Here is a 20,584-nt window from a genome sequence, read left to right on the forward strand (position 1 = left end):
TATGTCTATATTTACAATAAAAATTAATATATTTGATATAAAAAGTAAAACTTTTTCGTGGGTGACTCATATAAAGTATCTGTTTCACAAAATTGACCCATGAGATCGTCTCACATGAGTTTTTGTGTTTTATTATAGGGAATTTTTGTCCTTTTCAAATTCGTGGGTGACTCATATAAAGTATCTGTTTCACAAAATTGACCCATGAGACCGTCTCACATGAGTTTTTGTGTTTTATTATAAGGAATTTTTGTCCTTTTCAAAAAAATTAGGAGGCAAATTTAAAAAAAAAATTTGATTAGGGGCAATGGGGTATGATCACAAAAGAGACAAATTGTTTGGCTCTAAAATCACCAAAAGTTGCCGTCTAAGGTTAGCATACACCTGAATCATTGAGAATCATACAAATATCGATTATTGTGATCAATCTGAAATTAAAATTCAGAAATTAGAATTAGACGATTTTAAATTTCACAGTCATTTTTGTTAGATGAGTCTCCAACCCGACCAAAACAATGAAAAAATATGATTTTGTATGTCAAAATATTTATTTCATGTTAAATATAGATTAGGTCGGCCCATATCATGGATATATACTTGTGAGATGATATCACAAGAAACCTTTAATAATTTAGAGCAAAGAAAATACAAAAATTAAAACTCTAGTGAGACGGTCTCACGGGTCAATTTTGTGAAACGAATATTCTATATGAGTCACACAAAAAAAGTATTACTTTTTATGTCAAATATATTAATTTTATTTGAAATATGGACATGATTGATCCGTCTCACAAATAAAGATCCGTGAGACCTTCTTATTAAAGACGTGCTCAAGAAAATATCACCTAATAAATATCTATATATGCTTACCATCGTGTGGTAGAAGATATCTTGAAAATCCTCTCCAAGAAATTTCCATTAAAAGTTTTGAGATAAAATATTTAATTTTTTTGTGCCTTCCTATAATCAATAAACCGTTGCTCGTAGTGTCATTACCAAATTTTAAAACCGGATCGATCGGGTAAAATAAAACCCGAACCATTTTCCCAGGTAGTACTGAATTTGAATGTATATTGGTTACAGTCCTACGAGGTGAGTTAAACCCCTCAACTAACCATGCAATAGACTCCACGTGCTGTATTTAACCATGGTTAACTTTTTCCTCTGCTAATTTCCCATTCATTCATGAAATAGAGAAATCAATGCTCCGCACGCTTTCATGGCTTCTCTTCAATTCCATCCCCTCCAATACCCTAATTAAATAGCGATTCAATACGCATACGCACATTCAATCGAGCGCACTTCTCGGAGCTGATCCCTCGATCGCAAGTCTAAGCAAAAGGTGAAACAAAGGGATCTCTGTATGGATTATGCTATTTTGCTGCCGCTGCGAAAAACTCTGCCATTTTTGTCTGCTCTGAGTTTTCTGATCGCACACCTCCATTTTAACTTAAATGCTCTGCGGTCTCTCTGTCCCCATGTTAATGTTCGTGTTTGTGTATCATGCATAAATATACGGATGGGTTTTGCGGTGTTGCAGTGTTGGTGTTGTTTGAGTTTCGTCGGTTGTTGGATCATGGATGGTTTTTCTTTTGTTTGCTTTCTGTATCTGATTTTTGTGATTGCATTTATTAGGAAAGGAGCTTTGTGTTCGGGGAAAAAATTCGGCTGTGGGCTCTTTTCCCGTGATTGTGTTAAAAGCGATGTCGGGGAACTTACCCTTTTGATGCTTAAATTCTCTGAAAAATTTCACGTAAACTTTCATTGAACACCCACTCTCGTTTTCCTCTATATATGTAACAGCTCTCTTTTCCCGAGTCAAATCTCTGGTATTCTTGCCTTTGTGAGTATTGGAATGTTTTTCGATTCAGATGTTGAAACTTGCTTCACACACGATTGATTTTTTTTTCTTTTTTTCTTTTTTTTTATTTCCTTTGCTGTTTGTGTTGATTTGCATCGGTTTAATGGGTTCTGTTTCAGAGATTTGCAGTCGTGAAATCGAAATCAAAGCTGTCAAGTCACGTCGAAGCTTTTCATCGTTCTCTCTCCAGTTCAGTCAAAGGAAAATATAAAGCTGATTTAGGCTTCATTCGTGCAGTTCCTACAGTTCACTCTCTGGCGGTGATTTTCTCGATTCCCGCTGGTTTAAGCCTATACCTGCTAGCTTAGCTTCTGTGCGGCCCCGACTTGACTCGGATATATCCAACTCCCTAACGTTTCCTTTCGGCAAAAATACAGCTCCTAGTTGAAATATTCGGCGCCGGTAAAACAAATGAGGCCCGAATCATCATTACGGCGGCGAAGAATCGCTTCATTTACTGCGGTTTTGGCGGTCACATTCTCGTTCCTCGTCATTCAAACCTATTCAGGTCATTGTTTATTGTAAACACAGAAACTATATGTGGGTTTTCTGTGCATTAAGTTCTTAGTTTATGGCGGAAATCATATCACTAATTATTAATATTTGTTGCTGTATTTTTGTTTGATTTCTATTTCATTGGGTTTCCTTCTTGTTTTAGGTCATTATAAATCGCAGGTCGGTAAAGTTTTATCTCGGAAGAAGAATTTTAGGGAAACCAAGAACGCACCCTCTGTCAATACTCATCGCAAGCTGCTTGTTCTTGGTAATTTCCATTTCTTGCATATTCCGAATTACCATATATAATTATGAATAAATGGATTTGTTGGCATTCTTTGAACTAACTTTTCGGGCAAGAAATATATTTTTACCATTAAATATGAATCATCTTTTGGATAAAGTGCACACATGTGTACGCTCTGTGTGTATGTAACAAATAGTACACATACTGTGAGTCTGCTCACTGTGCGCACTACGCCACAGTCGTCGGGTTGTGCAGTGCGCCACCGGCATATACGGCCTCAGCCCACTTTTTCTTCTCAGTTGTCGAGTACGGCTCTGCCTACTATAGGTGGCAGCAACTTCTACGTATCATTTTTTCTAACACGCGCCCCATATATCGCACACCTCCTGCTGTCTTATACTCCCAATAACCCTGTAATAATATCACCCTAATTATCCAATAGAGTGGCTAATTATTTTGTTTCTCTGCATTTAATCACGTTGCTATCTAAAAGAATCACATGCACGTGTGCATTGATAAGACTGACGTCGTTTGAAAGGAGCGCATTTTAGCAAAGTTAATGCATGCGTAGGTTAGTGGGTCTTATGATTTATTATCATTATTGAACAAAAGTATAAAGGACCTTTTTGGTGGCTTCTTTGATAGCCCATATTATGTTGACAGGGTGTATTTTAGCATGGACAGTTGTTAGAAAGCGGAAACCATCAATTTGAATGAAGTCGTCCTCCTCTATTCTCCATGCAAAATCCCTCTTTTGTTCAGATGTCCCTTTCTAAAGGCCTTTGCTCATTGTCCAAGAATTTTATTACAACCGTTATTGATATACAATTAATTCTGACATTTCCATATATTTAGCAATATCAAATACTAGAAATTAAGTACACGTTGTTGTAAAAAGAGAACAGAAATGAAGTAAACATTTTGTTGTTGGTGAGAAAGGGTTTTCTTTGGTGCAGTTATAATTTCTAACACGTAAATAGAGTAAAAAATATGATGATATATGTAATTAATGACCCTTCAAAAGCCAAAATCTTGCATAATTAGTAGGTCTCGTGATTAGTTTTGAGATCAGATATCGGTTATGTCAACTTATTCTTATCCATATTTCTGCAATTTTTGAATAGCTACAACTATAATTATCGGTATTGTCAACTTCGATTCATGTTAAAGAATCGGACTTTTTTCTAAAAAAGTGTCATTTCAAGATCATGATTGATTTTGCACTAAAGTTTTGTTTGTATTTGTTGGGTTCTTTGACAGCTCCAAGAAAAGAAGATGAAAAGGGTAATGAAAGGAAAGTGGAGCCCAACAGAATCTGGAGCGAAAGGTGTTCAAAATCAGACATAGTGATCAGCCAGGGCGCCACGGAGCCGCTGCCCAACGGCATCCCCACGTACACGGTGGAGATAATGAACGTCTGCGTCTCCGGCTGCGACATCTCCGCCATCCACTTCAGCTGCGGCTGGTTCAGCTCTGCCCGCCTCGTCAATCCCAGAATCTTCAAACGCCTCCGATTCGACGACTGTCTCGTTAACGACGGAAACCCACTCGTCAACGGCCGCACGCTCTCCTTCCAATACGCCAACACCTTCCGCTACCCCCTCTCCGTCTCCTCCGTCACTTGCTGACTTCCGGGGCAAGCTCCGATCCGACAAGAGAAATTAAAGAAAAAAAATCAAGATTTTATACTATAATTTTTAAGAAATTCCACTACTAACAAACCATTTTAAATATAGCGATATAGGATTGTGTAAAGCAACTTAGAAGCAGATCCAAGGCGAAAAATAGTGATCAGGAAGGCATCTATTGAATTATTCTATCATGAAATTTGACTTTTTTTCTGCTTTATTTTGCTTTATGCTTGATCGGAAATTAGTAGTTTTTGTAGAATTGTAAATGCCTCGAGAAAATATAGGTTTTGGTTGTGAATGAAAGATTAGAGATATATTAATTATTATCGTGTTACTTTATGAAACATTATTTTTATTATTTTCTTTCTTCTTGTTGGTTTTAATTTGACTTGATTACTATCGCAATTATTCCTCTAAATATAATTTTTTGTTGCAACACGAAGTATTCTCACACGTTAATTTTGTGAGACAGATTTCCGAATCGATGTGACTTTAAAAATATTATTATTTTTTGTATATATGGAACTGGCCAATCGGTTTCATATAACAGTTATAAATTCATGAGATTGTCTAAAAAAAACATATCATATAATTTACTAAATAGGAACAATACACGAACCCAACATTAAACTCATCTCTTTTTGACGAATCCAAATCGGACCATACGGATTGTGGGGTGTGTTAAGACCCGTGACCGGATCCGGTTCTAGGACAGGTAATTGGTTTTTAATAAACCTGTCTCTGTATACAATATTGAATTAATAATTTATTTAAAATTTTAATTATATTAAACAACATCAAATAATTTATTTACTTTTTAGTATCATTTCGAAGTCTTAGAATTGAGAACATGTTTGTTCATTTAGCGAGCTTGCGGATTCAACTCGAATTGGATCCGTCAGGCCGGATCAATACATGACAAAAAAATGGTGGCCTAGGACTTGATCGGTCTTGGGTTTGGCTAAACACGTCTCGTTTTCATTCTTAAACCTAAACGACTTAGTTTGATTGATTAAAAACGCATGTATCGTTGCGCATACAAGTATATATGTTTGTATTATATAAAATATACATAAAATTTATATACTCCATCTTTAATTTTTTTTTTTAAATCGAAGTAGTGATATTTGGCAAAAACTTATGTGAGACGGTCTCACGGGTCGTATTTGTGAGACGGATCTCTTATTTGGGTCATTCATGAAAAAGTATTAATTTTTATGCTAAGAGTATTACTTTTTATTGTGAATATGGGTAGGGTTAACCCGTCTCACAGATTAAGATCCGTGAGACGGTCTCACATGAGACCCACTCGTGATATTTTACCCATATGTAGCAATTAAATGGTAGTTAATAGTAATAAGTATCATTAATTTTTATACAAAGTTAGTGTTACAGCTGTATTATAATATTTTAAATTTTCACTTTTGTTCATTTATTAAAGTTACTCATGTGATGCTCTTAATTAGTAACTTCTACCATGAAATTGACATTCCTTTTTTTCTTATTGTTCTCAAAATCAGCATTATGTTAATTAAAATTAAAAATAAAAATAAAAATAAAATGATAATAATCATTTTTGAAATAAAAAGATGTCAAATTGATATTAGGCGGAAAAAAGAAAGAAAGAAAGAAAGGTGACATACATGATTGTGTGCTAGATAATTGAAACTTTACTTACATGAAAATAATAATGAGATGTTAGAAACAAAATATATATAATAAATTTTTTTATGATGCGTGAATTCGTAGTCATTACCATTCGGTGAGAACAAAGTAAATCACCGGGATAACACAATACGCTGGAAATCACTCTAGTCAGTAAACCATACCGAACAAGCAATGTGTAACAAGTTCGTCCGAAAAAGTGTCGATAGGGGAAATCGAATTTCTAATAATTGATTTAACGCTTACTTACTTCACCAACTTATACATTTTCTTGAAGGCTAATTAAAATTTTTATATTATAAATATACCCCGTAAGACAAAAATAGGTATAATAGGTCCAATAAGGAGCACTGATGAAAAAAAAATCATGAGAATGAATTTGAAACCTAAAGTAAGATTTCATTTTAAATAATTAATTATCTACTTTTTCAACCATTGTAATGTATTTCAATTTTATTTAGATATAGATTATTTCAATTATTATTATTATTTTTTAAGAATAATTCCCACAAATCTAAATCATGTAACCCAATTGCAAGTTCTCGTCCTCAGGCCCAAATGGTTCACTCTCCATATAGAGTATGTCTCTTGTGAGACGATCTCACGAATTTTTATATGTGAGACGGGTCAACCCTACCGATATTCACAATAAAAATTAATAATCTTGACATAAAAAGTAATACTTTTTCATTGATGATCCAAATAAGAGATCCGTCTCATAAAATACGACCCGTGAGACCGTCTCACATAAATTTTTGCCCTCCACATACTAATCATGTCTAATATTAATTTTTGATTTCATTGTGAAAAAGTACATGTTTTTTTTTTAAATTTTATATCTAGATTATTTGATATAAATATTTATTTTAAAAATTTATTGCTAATAACGATAACATTAAAAATAATTTAATCTATATGTTTGTAAACTCGAAAATAAATACAAGTAAATAAATTCGAAAATTCAAAACTAGAATTCATGGGGACAAATTGTGTTAAGGTGTAATATTAGTCACAGATATCGATCGAACGTTGTGATTGCGCTGCTGTACGACTTAATAAATTTTAATTATATTATTACAACTAGTTATAACTTTTGATAAAATAGCAATCGTCAGGTCCTACAAATTGTTTTTATCACCCAATCAAAAATAAAAAAATATAATCTTCTATGTAAAATTAAGATATTTTAAAATCAAATGTTTTTGTTGATTAACTTAAGATGCTTAAAACTAATATAATAATATAATATATAGAGAAAAGTTTTTTTTAGAAGTTAAATAAATATTTTATTTTTAACGTATTTTATTTTAAAAAATAAAATCTTAAATTTTAATTTTATTCTTAAACTTAAATATCATGTTCATTTTTTTTTAAATCCAAAATTCATTTTGTGTTTTTTTATTTTTAAAAAATTTGAATAATATTAAATAATAATTTCATTTACCAAAATACCCTGAAGAGCCGCAGTTCTAACCTCGGATTCTCCAGCTGACTGCTTCTTCACTGCCACGAAGCAGAGAGAGCATGAAGAGGAAGAATATTAACAGAGAAGAAGAAGGAGAAAGTATGGAGATTGTGTGGCAAACTCCGGCCAATCCTCCTCAGCGCCAAGATTACATTTTTCGCGACGGTAGATTCTTAAAAAATCTTATATACAAAGCCCAATTCAATACAGAAATCCCTACTTTTTTATTTTAATGTTTGGCGAAACATTTTTCCGATACCGTCTTGGAATCCTCCGCAGGCATTAGATACGTTAGGCCATACTATTTCGAGTTCATCTCACATGTAAGTGTTTAAATAAGTGTAAAGACTAGTGTAAAATAGGAAATGTGGCTGGCCCTTTTCTCCTTTCGAGAAATACTATCTGCGCTATTCTGTGAATCCGAAGGGCCAGCAAAAAAATTGTTTTTTTTTATATGGGTTTGTTGCGCAGGCTAAGAATAGATGGGAGGGAAAGACAATTGTTGATTTGTTCACGGAAGAGTTCAAGGGGAGGCCTCGAGATTATTATGTATGTGATTGTTTTCTACGTATGTTTTCTATCATTTTTTTTTTTATGTTTTGCTGTTTTCTTCAGATTTCATGTTCAGTTTGCTGGAATCTACTATCGAGCCGTCATTCATTGATATATATTCTTTTGCCTGTGCACCCAAGTTTGTGAGGCTTTAATTGTATGATAGGTATCTGCAGTGAAAGCTGGACGGATACAAGTTGATGGACAAGTTGTACCTGTGTCATACATTGTCCAATCTTCACAAAAAATAAGCCATTTCTTGCACAGGTCTGTATCAGAGGCTCTAGAAATATCAGATTTTTTTTAATAATATGCACTGAGAGATGTTAATGCAATCTTATTCTCAAATATGTTGTATTTGGAACTTGATAGTTCACCCCTTTATCTAATCATTCATGGTGAAGTCATAATTCTAGTAGTTAAAGCATTGAAGATTGTAGGCACGAACCACCAGTGATGGCTTTGGAAGTTGAGATTCTTCTTACTGAACCAGATGTCTTAACTGTGCGCAAGCCGGCATCAGTTCCTGTAAGTTTTTTCAGCTGCTTAAGTTGGTTTTAGCCAGTTTATCATCTTTCATTACTGTGTACCAACCGAAAACTTATTTGCAATTGGATTATTGGAATGCTTCTGCTTTTGTGAAGTGAATACTTGTATAGCTCTCCCGCGATTCCTTTTCTGCTATACCAATTATATCGTATCTATTTTGGAAATGGTGTGTATAAGTTTGATTCAAATTCTCCAAAGGCTTTCTCTGGAACGGACGTTTTCCGACAATTTTTGCACAAATTATACTTTCAGCAGAATCAACTGGGTTGCTAAGCCTTTCATTAGACATTTTATGTGATTTTTGTCCATTAATAAAATGTATCTTGTCCATCTATATTTTCTTCTTTTTTGTGAGTATTCTGTTTTCACATTTAAGTGATAACAATTCCTTCATCAGTTTTGTATGGTTTTTGTGATGATTTGTTGTTGGAATAATTAGATCTATAGGATGGTAATGACAATTAAGTTCCTGTTACCTTTCTTTACTGGACACTCAGTCTATGCTATGTTCTGCATCTCTTTTGATAATATTTGTTGTTTTCTTGAAAGAAAATATGATTGGGAAAGAAGGGGGCTCTTATCGAAATCTCAAAGGCTTGGCTTGATATCTTTTCTGATGAACGTCATCTTTTACCTTAAATATTTTTCTTAATTGTCTTCCAAATTCGGTTCCTTTTTCACATGGATCAAACAAAAGTTAAGAGTTATTGAGGATACGGGAGTTGTCTAAAAGGTGTTGTTTGTCCTATAAAACGTTTAAACTGTGTGATTGTTGCAAATGAGGTTGAAATTGATGCTAATTGCGGTTATATAGTAAAGATGATGATTTGGCAGTCTTTTCTAGTGTTGTCAACGTTTTGCTATGAGAAAATGCGCAGGTTTCCAGTGTTGCATTTTTTCTATTTTCTCTTGAAAATGTTCTAGATTTTATATTATACTACTTTGGTATGAATCTCTAATAAAGATTTGAAAACAAGGCGAATTCTTGGTTGAAACCACTAAACAGTCTCTTCTGGATCCTTGTCTTAGCTCTCACATATTACCAAAATTTATGTATATAGCCGTAAAGATTTCAAACGTTTTTTCAAAACTTGGGTAAGGGTTTGTTACTGAATGGTTTGAGCATACATAATCAATTCTTTGTTTTTTGTGGTCTACTTATTAATTCAGTATGCCTCTTAGATCATGTTGCTATTAATTCTGCATTGGTAGTCGTGCTGATTTTCCGTCATGTTAAAGCTTTTCTCTGAAAATTCGATATTTCCGGTCAAGAAATTGTTACTGTTAGTAAATTCCAGAAAATCATGCGAGTTTCTTATTCTGACCCTGAATGACCTATAATAGATGCAAATCATATATGTAGGTGCATCCATGCGGGCAATATCGCAAGAACACTGTTGTTGGTATTCTTCAGGCAGAACTTGACTTGGCACCATTATTCCGTATCCTTTTTTCTCTTTTCTTGGAAAATTAGCTTACAATTTTTTTAATCACCGACACCAGCTCTACACATCTATGTTGCACAGATATGGATACAAAGATACGATTACAAGATACATCAATTTTTAAAAAATTAGGATACGATACGTGAGGATATGACTATTTTATCTATGCGCCTCTTCACAAACATATAGAAATTCTATCAATTTATTAAGCATGGTATGAATCAATTTATCATATGTATTATATAATCAATAATTTAAACTCAATATTTAAATATATCAGTTAAAAACTTTCATGTGTTACTTGATTTATAATTGTTTTTTTTAAAACGAGTATAAGCCACAAGCTATATAATTTTTTTTTAAAAGAACAGCTCTGTTGGTATTCGGTACGACTGAGACACAACCATTAATAATATTATGTTGGATATTGTATTCAGATTTTATATGTTGATGAGTACCTCTATTATAGCATGTAGAAGTATCCAACATATATTCATCAAGTATCCGTGTCTGATAAGTATCCGACACGATACAATACTGGTACGTGGCCATTTTAGAATCATCATCATTGCAATATAGCTAACCATTCAGGCAATTTCAAGTAATGTGTATTTTATATTTCTCTGCAGCATAACTACCATAAAACCTAGCATATTTACAACCTTGACACCATTTTCAGCAATTCATAGATTAGATCGTTTGGTCTCTGGACTTCTTATCCTTGCCAGAAATGCTTCCAAGGCTGACATTTTCCGGAAACAGGTAACTAACATATCGACTTATTTGAATCTCCCGATGATAAAAGCTAATCATTAAAATCCAATTTCTACAATTGGCGGATCACCAGATTATTTAAAGAAGTCGTGTTTACGTTGTTTTCCCTTTTCCCATGTTGAAACTTTTATACCATTCAGTCTATCTGGAGTGAATTAACAAACCTCACATAAAAGGTTACACATAAAAATATCATTTCGAAAATTTTACCAATTTTAGGTTTTTCATTTCTAGTGTGCAGCATGTCAAAATTCCCTTCAATGAAACCGCCTGAACACTAACAGTCTAACAAAATATATCGAGGAACATAAACTGTTCAACGCTTTATCGAATAACTTGTTTGTTTCAGATTGAAGCCGGAGAGGTGAAGAAACAGTATATTGCAAGAGTAATAGGAGTGTTTCCTGAGAATGAGGTACTAATTGTAGTTTTACATTTTTCCGTTCGCATGTTGGGTTTGGATCATTAGTTCTTTAACAGCATTTTATTCTTATCCCATCGAGTTCTCCTGATGATTCTTGGACTTCATTGTACAATCTTTCCTTGGCAGCAAGTTGTTAACATGAATATAAATTATAATGCTCGAGAAGGAAAGAGCACAGTGGAGGTACATATTACAATTCTTGGACATCATTGTACAATCTTTCTTATTATATCTTTCCTGTACGCTAGAGTACAATCTTGCCTTTTGTCCAGGGAGTTACAGGTGTATCATTATCGATGTCTTTCTTATTTATTAAGTCACAGTGCTAGTTTTTAGTTTTTTTTGGTTCAATGGTAAAAAACTATGCAGGCTGAAAATGGTCAAAACTGTATAAGTCCTTCAAAAGGGAAGGCTGCTTGTACCAAATTCACCAGAATTAGCACTAATGGAACCCATAGCATTGTTTCCTGTGAACCGGTCACTGGCAGGACCCATCAGGTAATAGTTTTTTATGTTGAGGAATTATATTGGTTTTGTAACTTAAAATATCTCTATATTCAAATGATTCCATGACATACACTTGCTATTTACCTGGCTTAGTTTTGAACCAAGCTCATGATTTTTCTTTAATTGGTCAACATTTTTTATGAACTGAACTCTTTCCTACAGATCCGTGTCCATTTGAAATTTACGGGATATCCCATAGCTAATGACATGCTATACCTATCAGAGTCTGTTAATCATCGTTCTGTTGAAGGATTGAGTGCAGACAGAGCTGCAGCTATGCCAGAGTTTGCCCTAAAGCCTAATCGTTGTGAGATTTGTGTACCTAACTCGACAGATGATCCCATCGAAGATTTCTGCATTGATCCTATGTGTACGAATTGTCCTAATTTGGCACCTAAAGGGTGAGAAATTTTTCTTGACAGAATAAAGAATGTAATTTGATACAGTTTTCTGTTTTCCGCAAAATTATTTTTGAATCTTGAATGAAGAATTTCTGTACAGTTTTCCGCTATATGAAACTCATACTTTATGGCTCTTTATTTAAGTATCCATCAGTTTAATTAGCATCCTATTGGATTCGACCAAGTGCTGATGTTTTTGAATTTCCTCTGTGGTTCCAGAAATTTCTCCCTCAAATGTGTGCATATAACACAAAACAGTCCTTTATTCTTTTGAATGCAGATATGATGGGCATGAAGAGGGTTTATGGCTGCACTGTGTTCGATATTCTGGGCCAGTCTGGACTTACGAGTGCCCGTATCCTGATTGGGCTTCTCTGGACTAATTCATAATTTTGTTAGTTATTTGTATATGTCATCAATTTGTTTTCAAGTTCTCTTTTAATTTTGAGTGTTACAGACTTTATTTTAGTAAATTGTCAAGTATAAACTGAACGCACTGTCAAATACATTCACCAAATTTTTAATATTAAACTGTTGTACAAGTTTCCTTTACATAATCAATGTTAATCTTGTTCGTTCTGTATATGCAAAGTTGACATTAAAGGAGATACATTGCTCTGTTTTTTCAGCCATCTTAGCTCACCAGCATTTCTTGTTATCTTTGGTAGATTCTAGCTTTGCCTTACCAGGTGAAACAAAAAGGTGAGTGGTTTACTCTTCCTTCACTCCACTCGATTCTTTATAATCCACCAACTGTTCAAACAATTTCGTGATTACAGTACATCAACATATTCTGCTCGAGTATCTTTTTCTGTTGCAATCGTAAAACCAGGAGAAACTTAAAGCCAAAATATATTTACACTTGGACTTGCAGGGAATCAGATCTAATTTACATGTACAGTCATCTGTTAATCTATCCCATTACTGGAATTCTCACTTCATATCATTTATGCTATGATTTGTATAGATATTTCAGTTCTTTCTGAATGAGCTACCAAGGAGGTTCCTCGACGAATGTCATCAGCACTTACTGTGGTTTTCGCTCACAAGCAGATATTTCTTGTCGCGAACTATTAACTTTACAAGGTAACAGCTTCAGAAGACGAGGAGGATAATAAAGTTTGAATTAGTATGATTTAAGCTGAAAATATATAAATGGTCACCAAATGTGCTGAAATCAGTGCAGTTGACATCTTGTTCTCCTTTTACTTTCCTGCATTATGTGGTACTGGGATGAATATCTAGTACCCTGTGAATATGATGCAAGTTGAGATTGATAAATGGTGGGCCAACTCTAAGTTGAATTATTTCTACTTTCTAGTCATTCAACACTACACATAGAATCTTAATCAATAGCAATAATTTTGGTGCTGCTGTTTATGTTATCCTTGCAAGATTTTACGCCAAGGACTAAAATAAACAAGAGCACTAAAGTGCCGTAGTTAGCTGCTTGTTCATTCAAGATAAAAGGAAGCTGGCACAAGTGGATAAATTATTGTTATAGAAAAAGAAAACTAGTGGGACTCTTTTGTTATTTCTTTTGTTGCTTACGCATAAATTTCTTCTCCCTGTGACAAGTTGGGGTAAGCATGTTTGACGATCCAATAGTTTTGAAATGATGTGGATGGGGAATAGGTGTCACTTTACGACGAATTCGAGCTGTGAAATAAAAAGAATCAGTGGTAATGCTCGTTGTAGAACATATGAATCTTCGGATTAATATGTAGATATCTATTGAACTGTGATATTTGAGTTGCGCTATTTCATTAGTTTATTGTGCTCGAGCGGCAAAATTGTATCTCAGTTCGAAAGATTTGAGTTGGACTCTTATGAAAGGAGATTTAATTTTGTTTTCTTGGAATATGAAACTCATGGATCATGGGTGATGATGTGTACTTTCCTAATAATTCTGTTTAAAACATTTGGAATTACATATTTAATGATTTGTATCAAATGATATATTTATTAAGTATATCTATATATATATATATATATATGTGTATGTATATATATATGTGTGTGTGTGTATATACATATATATATATGTGTGTGTATATACATATATATATATATATATACATATATATGTATCTATATATAATCTATAAAAAAAAAACTACATTTAATATAGAGACATAAAAGTTAAAATAAGGTGAAATCAAATAGGGTAAGCGTGCAGCATGTCTTTAAGCTGCTCACTTTATTTCCTTTTTAATGTTTTATGGTAAGTTCCAATATTGTTGGAAAATGCACTAAATTTCCAGCTATCAATATATATATATATATATATTACGACGTTATTTTGTGTCTGTACGTTCAACTTTAATAATATAGTTAGATAACTATAACAATATTCATTCCAAATGATAAATCAGTAGCAATCTTAATAATTTCAATTCATGGATGAAACAAAACACATAAACCGAATATTAAGGTCTTAAAACATATTTTTAGCTTCATAACATTTTGCATAAAGGAACATTCTTGATGTCAATAAACATTTGGCTAATGCCAAATTAACTAAAACCAATACATAAATTCATTCCAAGGTTAATTTGCTTCCTCAATATCATCATCTGTCTATTCCTTGGCCCGAATTTTCTCTCCGTCCAGATTAAGCGCAATGTCGTTGGCGAGACAGGGCGACACCACCACAGGAGTTATGCCCGGGCAAACCATTGCACTCAGCTTCGCGACGTCGATTACCTGTTCCTTTAACTCAACTGGAACTTTGTGTTCTTCCTGTCCTATCCGGCTTTGTATTTCGACATTTTCTTTCACCACTTTCTTGGCTGCGTTTTTGTATGTTATATAAAGTAACATTTGGAGCACTCCAAAGCTGAATCCCAGAACATTAGGAATCTGTATTTGGATTCACAGAAAATGCTATACTCATTAGAGCGAATCGACGGGCGATAGGACGATATATTAATGTAAATACTTACAGCAATGTTATAATCTTTGCGCAGTAAGCCATAGAAGAACCACATAACAGCACTTAGTGTGAGGAAAAATGATAGAAGGAATGGCATGTATTCCACACTTTTGGTACGTATAACTTGTCTCTGCAGATGCCAAACAATTTACAAAAATTCAGGGAAATTTATAAATTCATCAGAATTAGTATCTGATACTAATAATAATAATATCATTAGTAAATTTAAATTAGTGAACTTACAACAACACATAAAGGAGCGACGAATACGCATAACGAGAACACTAGACAAATCCATCCAACAACATTGTCACGATTCGACTCATCAGCTAGAAACCATGTTAGTAGCACGATCAGACCGAAACCAACTATGTTTACTAGCAGAAGAAGCTTCACTGCTTGCATCTGTATGATAAATTTGATCAAATTTTCAAATAAATGATATTGTATGTAGAAGTTTAAAATCTGGTACAAATGATTTGCAATTTTCAAGTATACCTTCGCCTGTTTCGGAGCATAGAATATGTAGAGGCAAATATAAACGGTTTGGATTACGCATCCGACGGAGTTGATAGTGATAAGAAGAGTTGTGTCTGGCTTAAGAAATGCATAATATATCCATAGCATGGCACTGAATAATCCCACCACATAAGGCACACATTGAAACCCTTCAGTTGATTTTTTCTTGTAAATTTTATGAAATGTTGGCCTGCATGCAGTCAAGAAAATGTATAATATTTTGAGTAAATTGACAAATAAAAATATTTCTGTTAATAATCTTAAAGACAAACAGCAAACTCACACAGGTGCGAGGAAAACCATGAAGGAAACAATGTTGCCTGAAAAATGATTAAAACTGTTACAGAAAGATCATCTGCATGCTTTGCATGGATCTTTTACGTATAATAACCAATTATCTAAGTGCTAAGTTGAACAAAAATAACATGTAATTAAGAGATGATATATACTTAAGCTGCAAAAATGTAATATAGGATATGATGAAGAAGCTATGTTTTACCAAGAAGTCCAAAAGCAAAAGCCAAGTTATCCATATTGAATTTCGACCGAGAAAGGTGTGATATATCTTTGCAGATATATATTACGCCTCTCTGTACGTATATATCGCGTGTTGTATCTACGTATACTCGATCTCACACAACACGAGAAACAATGCTCGTGTTGCAGCCCTTTATATAGAAGAGTCGGGGCATTGAACTAAGCCGATTTATCGAGAGAAAAAAAAAAAGAATAGTTGAAAAATAATTAGATGCTGCATTGGTGGGAGGGTGAAATCCAATTTGTTACCCTTTACAGTTGTTAAAGACTGAAGAATGCAGATTTTATCAGTATCCATTATGTTTTTTTCAATCCCTAATGCTCCATTTAACCTAATTTGGATAGTTTCTACCATTTCTATAGCTTGTTTTTGGTTGCATTGGAAGAGAAATGGGACCCATTGAGCAGTGTATCTGATGTGTCACCCACCCATCCAATTGGGATTAAGGGTTACAACTAAGACTTGAAGGAATTACTTTTTTGGTAGTAATATTTGATGCTTCATTGGCTAAACCCTAGATGTGATTCTATGTAGAAAATTCCAATATACTTCAAGCTTAGCCCATGATTGCCGGTGGTGGTAGCGGCGGAGCTAAAAATATGTTGGAGAATGCGAAACTCAAATTCGTAGAAGTTTACTTGATGAAACCATCTTCATGCATATAGACCGCCTCAAATTCGTAAAAGTTTAATAGGAGAAATTTGTAAAATAACCTTGATCAACTATTTTTTAAGAAAATGATCTCCTTATGTTTTCGTCGATCAGAGTAAATACTTTTGATATGATATGTCATTCTGGTGCGAATAAATCGCTGAGAAATAAAATCCTTAAGGACCGTCTTGGTGCCTTGGGGCATGGATAGGGGTTGAATCGAAAAGGAACTGAAATCAGAAACCACAACCAATGAAAGGCCTCATATTTAGCGTTTGCGTTTGTCCGGGGTTTCCTCATATGCATACAACGTTAGTAGATACGGATTCTATCGTCATAAAAAAAAATAACGAAATGTAAGACATCAAAACTCGTTTTTAATCAAATCATAATCTACACGCTCCGAGACTCGAATCCAAATTATTAATTAATTAGAGAAACTTTAATATGATAACATATAGTATGATCATGTGATTTATTGGATGTATGCACTATAAGAAAAAGTTCTTTAACAAAAATTAATTCTAATTGTTAGAAAGAATTTTGATCCTAAGATTAATACCACAAAAAGAACGAGCCATTTAAGGCCAATGACCGTGGGAATAAAGTGTGATTATTTATTATCAAATTATTTAACGTGTGATGTAAAAATGACAAAAGAACGGTTGATACGAAGTTTATTGCACCTATTATTTAATATACTTTGATACATTTATATATAGACTCAAAATTTCAGGATATAAAATAAAATTAAAATTATGGGTGTAACATAATGTTTATAATAAAGTGGAAATGACATTATAATTAGCTTTTTTATATATTTTTTGTTATGTTATCGGTCAATTCACGATCTTGACATCTTTTTCAATTTTAGTTTTTTTTTCATCTGACGGCTGATGTGATATCAGACATTCCAGCAATAGCACTACTATGCTGAGAAATAACTAAAATTGAAAAAATGAAAATCAGTAGACTAATACCATAAATTAACCGAAGAAAAAAAGTAAGAAATTTATACATCATCTTATTCTAATAAGAGTAGGTCTTTTGTGAGACGGTCTCACGAATCTTTATCTGTGAGACGGGTCAACCTTACCGATATTCACAATAAAAAGTAATACTCTTAACATAAAAAAGTAATATTTTTTCATGGATGCCCCAAATAAGATATTCGACCCACGAAATTGATCCGTGAGACCGTCTCACAAGAATTTTTGTATTCTAATAAAGAAAAAAAAGGATAACAACTTGGTCAAGTTGACCACCCACCAAATTTACCTAAATATGATGCCAATCTTAGTACTTCAAATCCGTACACCGTAATATGTTTTTCAGTTTAAGGAATTGATTAGTCTCCTTTCCTAAATGTTTCCAGTAGTGCGATGTAAACATGCTTTATTACAAAATAATTATATATTAACTAAAATTTTAATTGGAAGACAACTAATAAGGCACTTAATTAATCGAGAAACTATCAAAATCAATTGGGACTAATTTACTTAATTCACGATTTAAAAGATATTTTTTCCGATTATTTTTATTTATAATGTGTTGACTACAATAATAATCTCTGCTTGGTAGAACAATCGAAACGTGGCGCTTGAGCTGTTGTACGGTTTAACCATCAGTTAAAGCTTTTGGTAAAGCGACAAACGCTCGATTTTACGTGATGTTTGTGTACTTATTTGAAAATGGGAGTAATTCTTTTTTGAATTGTTAAGCAATTATTGAGATTCTTGATTATATATTGTTGGCCGATTTGGTAAATGATTAGGTAGATGTCAAAATTAATTTTAAGGGAATTTGGTATCATTGAGCACCGTAAATAGACAACCATTTAAATTAAAAGTCTCCTATGTTTCCCTTTTCAAGCTGAAAAACTTATCTTATTTTTTTTCATGAAATGAAAGCATGTTTGGTGCTATCCAATTTAAATTGAAAAAACAGGAAACTTCCTTTTATTTTTACGTCTATCCTCTATTTAACCTTTCTTTTTTATCACGAAAACTCGTAGATGCTATCATTTGAGTGCGCATTGGATTAATCCTTAGACTTAACACAATAATCTACAAACTACGTCAGTCGGATAAACAAAACTGGACAAGCACTGATATATTAATTAGATTTTATAATTTCAAAACTCATATATCAGAACTGAAAATTCGAAACAAATCAACTATTATCGAATTTCAAATTTCGTATATAATTTTAAAAAAAAATTAATGGGATCAATGCATAAATAGGCATGATTTTGTTTTAGACTATCTAAAGCTATAGATGGGAGACTCGGGGTGGTGCAAATCTTGTCAAATTTTAAAATTGAAGTGTTTCCATTGTCATTACATTTTTTTTCTTTTAATTTATACTTTAATTTGGTCTTATTAACAATGAATTTATATTTTTATTTATTTACATTGCATGTTTTTTAAAATTTGGTCATGTTGCGGTAAATTTTTATTTTTAGTTTTACAATTTGTATAAATTTTTTTTTGTCGTTAAACTTTTATTTGTTTTCATTTTGGGTCTTTTTTTTTTTTTTTTGATATATATAGGAAAGCGATATAAGGCGAATTCAACCAGCAGGGTTGGGGTTCCGGTAATGCCACCGCCGGAAAGGGCAGCAGGTAATACAGGCCGCGGGTTGCACAATCGGTGGTGGACATGGAAGCTGACAATTTTCGGAAAGAAACTTGCATATATGTCGCGATTTTTTCTAGAATAATATTTCGAAGAAACACGACAGATGAAAAGATAATTATTGACATTTATATTTGGGATATAAAATATAACTTTACATCGTGAATTGGCTAGACAGCTATTTCTCCTACGTCGCAAGGAATCTCATCAATCCACAATGGACCCGATTATGGACATGTTTTTCCAAGGAAAATGAACTCCTATCCATATAGAGTTAGCTTCGAAAATATGGTTCCATGTTCTTGAGGCACATGACCAGTAAGCCATAGAGACTTGTAATTCTTCAAGGTTTGGTAGATGGAAAATGTTGACGTCGAGATTAAAATCATCCCAGTTTTCATGATATATATCAAATTCAATCTTCAACTTCTTTATCTGTATGGCGACTTCGGTGAATTTGAAATCAGTCATTGAGTCAAGAGTTTGTAGACCACTTTACAAATGATTCCTATGTTACAGGGATTGGATAAACTAAAAGGCATGTCCACGATGATAAGATGCTTTAGCTTCGGCATCTTCCAAATATCGCGTGGTGCGTGCAATAGATTGTCTCGTGGGAAGTCAGTTATTTGAGCAATTATAGTTTGCAGATTGGGAAGTTTGGATATTGAAGCAGGAAATCCATGAGGGTATGATGTATCATTTAGGCCCAAAGTAATGTACCTCAAAATTGACGAATGTTGAGATGACATCGGACAAATTCGGCCAAGTTACTTCAGGTGTGCCTACAACTTACGGATAATCTTGATCCCATGCATATATTTCCTGGAGAAAAGAAGCACTGAGCGTATGCTTGAACCTGGTATTTGCCATTCATGAAGGGAATAATCTCGATTCGGGTTTTGTCGTGCGTTTTTTTCGACACTACTCTTGGATGAGACATGATGAAAAAATCCTTGTTCTTGTGCTTTAGTTATACAAATTTCCCTCAACCGAACATGAATTCCTATTGCATCGAGTTCCCCTCCGACACTTGCTTGCTCACTCAGATCAAACTTCTATTCACAAGATCTTTCAAGTACCATTTCCCCACATCTTCCAAGCATTTACACTGATCACTTGGTTTAAGAAATCCTTCTGCAGCCCACAACTTGATTAGCTTAGACACATCAATTTCATAATCTTTTGGAAAAGCTGTCGTGTATAGAGGAAACACGGCTTTAGTCGAAGAGGTAACCGATCGTAACTCAAACATAGTATCTTTGAGCAGTGCAACACAATTGTGGGT

General features: G+C 33.6%; 3 protein-coding genes across 11 annotated transcripts; 2 read left to right on the plus strand and 1 right to left on the minus strand.

Annotated features, from left to right (window-relative positions):
- Positions 1 to 1,203: 1,203 nt before the first annotated feature.
- LOC140974803 (protein TAPETUM DETERMINANT 1-like) lies at positions 1,204 to 4,532 on the plus strand. 3 transcript variants are annotated; one of them, XM_073438291.1, is made up of 5 exons: positions 1,204 to 1,342; positions 1,636 to 1,843; positions 1,981 to 2,369; positions 2,520 to 2,624; positions 3,864 to 4,532. In XM_073438291.1, the coding sequence occupies exons 3-5, from the start codon at positions 2,273 to 2,275 to the stop codon at positions 4,229 to 4,231; spliced, it is 570 nt and encodes a 189-aa protein (XP_073294392.1). In that variant the 5' UTR covers positions 1,204 to 1,342; positions 1,636 to 1,843; positions 1,981 to 2,272; the 3' UTR covers positions 4,232 to 4,532. The 3 variants fall into 3 exon arrangements, with proteins under 3 accessions (XP_073294392.1, XP_073294391.1, XP_073294393.1); XM_073438290.1 differs by having other exon boundaries at positions 1,204 to 1,843; XM_073438292.1 differs by lacking the exon at positions 1,636 to 1,843.
- Positions 4,533 to 7,356: 2,824 nt separating this feature from the next.
- Positions 7,357 to 13,841, plus strand: LOC140975676 (RNA pseudouridine synthase 7). Of its 6 annotated transcripts, none has more exons than XM_073439524.1 (14): positions 7,357 to 7,529; positions 7,644 to 7,687; positions 7,836 to 7,913; positions 8,083 to 8,183; positions 8,342 to 8,444; positions 9,829 to 9,907; positions 10,590 to 10,672; positions 11,034 to 11,099; positions 11,235 to 11,291; positions 11,478 to 11,606; positions 11,778 to 12,016; positions 12,297 to 12,718; positions 12,984 to 13,102; positions 13,412 to 13,841. In XM_073439524.1, the coding sequence occupies exons 1-12, from the start codon at positions 7,424 to 7,426 to the stop codon at positions 12,397 to 12,399; spliced, it is 1,188 nt and encodes a 395-aa protein (XP_073295625.1). In that variant the 5' UTR covers positions 7,357 to 7,423; the 3' UTR covers positions 12,400 to 12,718; positions 12,984 to 13,102; positions 13,412 to 13,841. The 6 variants fall into 6 exon arrangements, with proteins under 6 accessions (XP_073295625.1, XP_073295626.1, XP_073295623.1 ...); XM_073439525.1 differs by lacking the exon at positions 13,412 to 13,841 and having other exon boundaries at positions 12,297 to 12,410; positions 12,646 to 12,718; positions 12,984 to 13,340; XM_073439522.1 differs by lacking the exon at positions 13,412 to 13,841 and having other exon boundaries at positions 12,984 to 13,340.
- Positions 13,842 to 14,420: 579 nt separating this feature from the next.
- On the minus strand, positions 14,421 to 16,112 carry LOC140975677 (bidirectional sugar transporter SWEET14-like). 2 transcript variants are annotated; one of them, XM_073439529.1, is made up of 7 exons: positions 15,970 to 16,112; positions 15,754 to 15,790; positions 15,450 to 15,660; positions 15,195 to 15,356; positions 14,962 to 15,081; positions 14,780 to 14,878; positions 14,421 to 14,746 (listed from the first exon to the last, which is right to left on the minus strand). In XM_073439529.1, the coding sequence occupies exons 1-7, from the start codon at positions 16,001 to 16,003 to the stop codon at positions 14,597 to 14,599; spliced, it is 813 nt and encodes a 270-aa protein (XP_073295630.1). In that variant the 5' UTR covers positions 16,004 to 16,112; the 3' UTR covers positions 14,421 to 14,596. The 2 variants fall into 2 exon arrangements, with proteins under 2 accessions (XP_073295630.1, XP_073295629.1); XM_073439528.1 differs by having other exon boundaries at positions 14,421 to 14,878.
- Between the last annotated feature and the right edge of the window lie 4,472 nt (positions 16,113 to 20,584).

Source organism: Primulina huaijiensis, chromosome 4 (assembly GCF_012295235.1).
Source record: "Primulina huaijiensis isolate GDHJ02 chromosome 4, ASM1229523v2, whole genome shotgun sequence".
Lineage (NCBI taxonomy): Eukaryota > Viridiplantae > Streptophyta > Magnoliopsida > Lamiales > Gesneriaceae > Primulina > Primulina huaijiensis.

Coding starts and splice junctions, on each gene's coding strand:
- LOC140974803 (XM_073438290.1), top strand. CDS start 2,273: ATGAGGCCCGAATCATCATTACGGCGGCGAAGAATCGCTTCATTTACT. Junction 2,370..2,519: donor CGTCATTCAAACCTATTCAG/GTCATTGTTTAT, acceptor TTCTTGTTTTAG/GTCATTATAAATCGCAGGTC. Junction 2,625..3,863: donor TCGCAAGCTGCTTGTTCTTG/GTAATTTCCATT, acceptor GTTCTTTGACAG/CTCCAAGAAAAGAAGATGAA.
- LOC140975676 (XM_073439524.1), top strand. CDS start 7,424: ATGAAGAGGAAGAATATTAACAGAGAAGAAGAAGGAGAAAGTATGGAG. Junction 8,184..8,341: donor ATAAGCCATTTCTTGCACAG/GTCTGTATCAGA, acceptor TAGTAGTTAAAG/CATTGAAGATTGTAGGCACG. Junction 12,017..12,296: donor CCTAATTTGGCACCTAAAGG/GTGAGAAATTTT, acceptor TTTTGAATGCAG/ATATGATGGGCATGAAGAGG.
- LOC140975677 (XM_073439528.1), bottom strand. CDS start 16,003: ATGGATAACTTGGCTTTTGCTTTTGGACTTCTTG. Junction 15,791..15,969: donor TTTTGCTTTTGGACTTCTTG/GTAAAACATAGC, acceptor ATCATTTTTCAG/GCAACATTGTTTCCTTCATG. Junction 15,082..15,194: donor TCGCTCCTTTATGTGTTGTT/GTAAGTTCACTA, acceptor TGGCATCTGCAG/AGACAAGTTATACGTACCAA.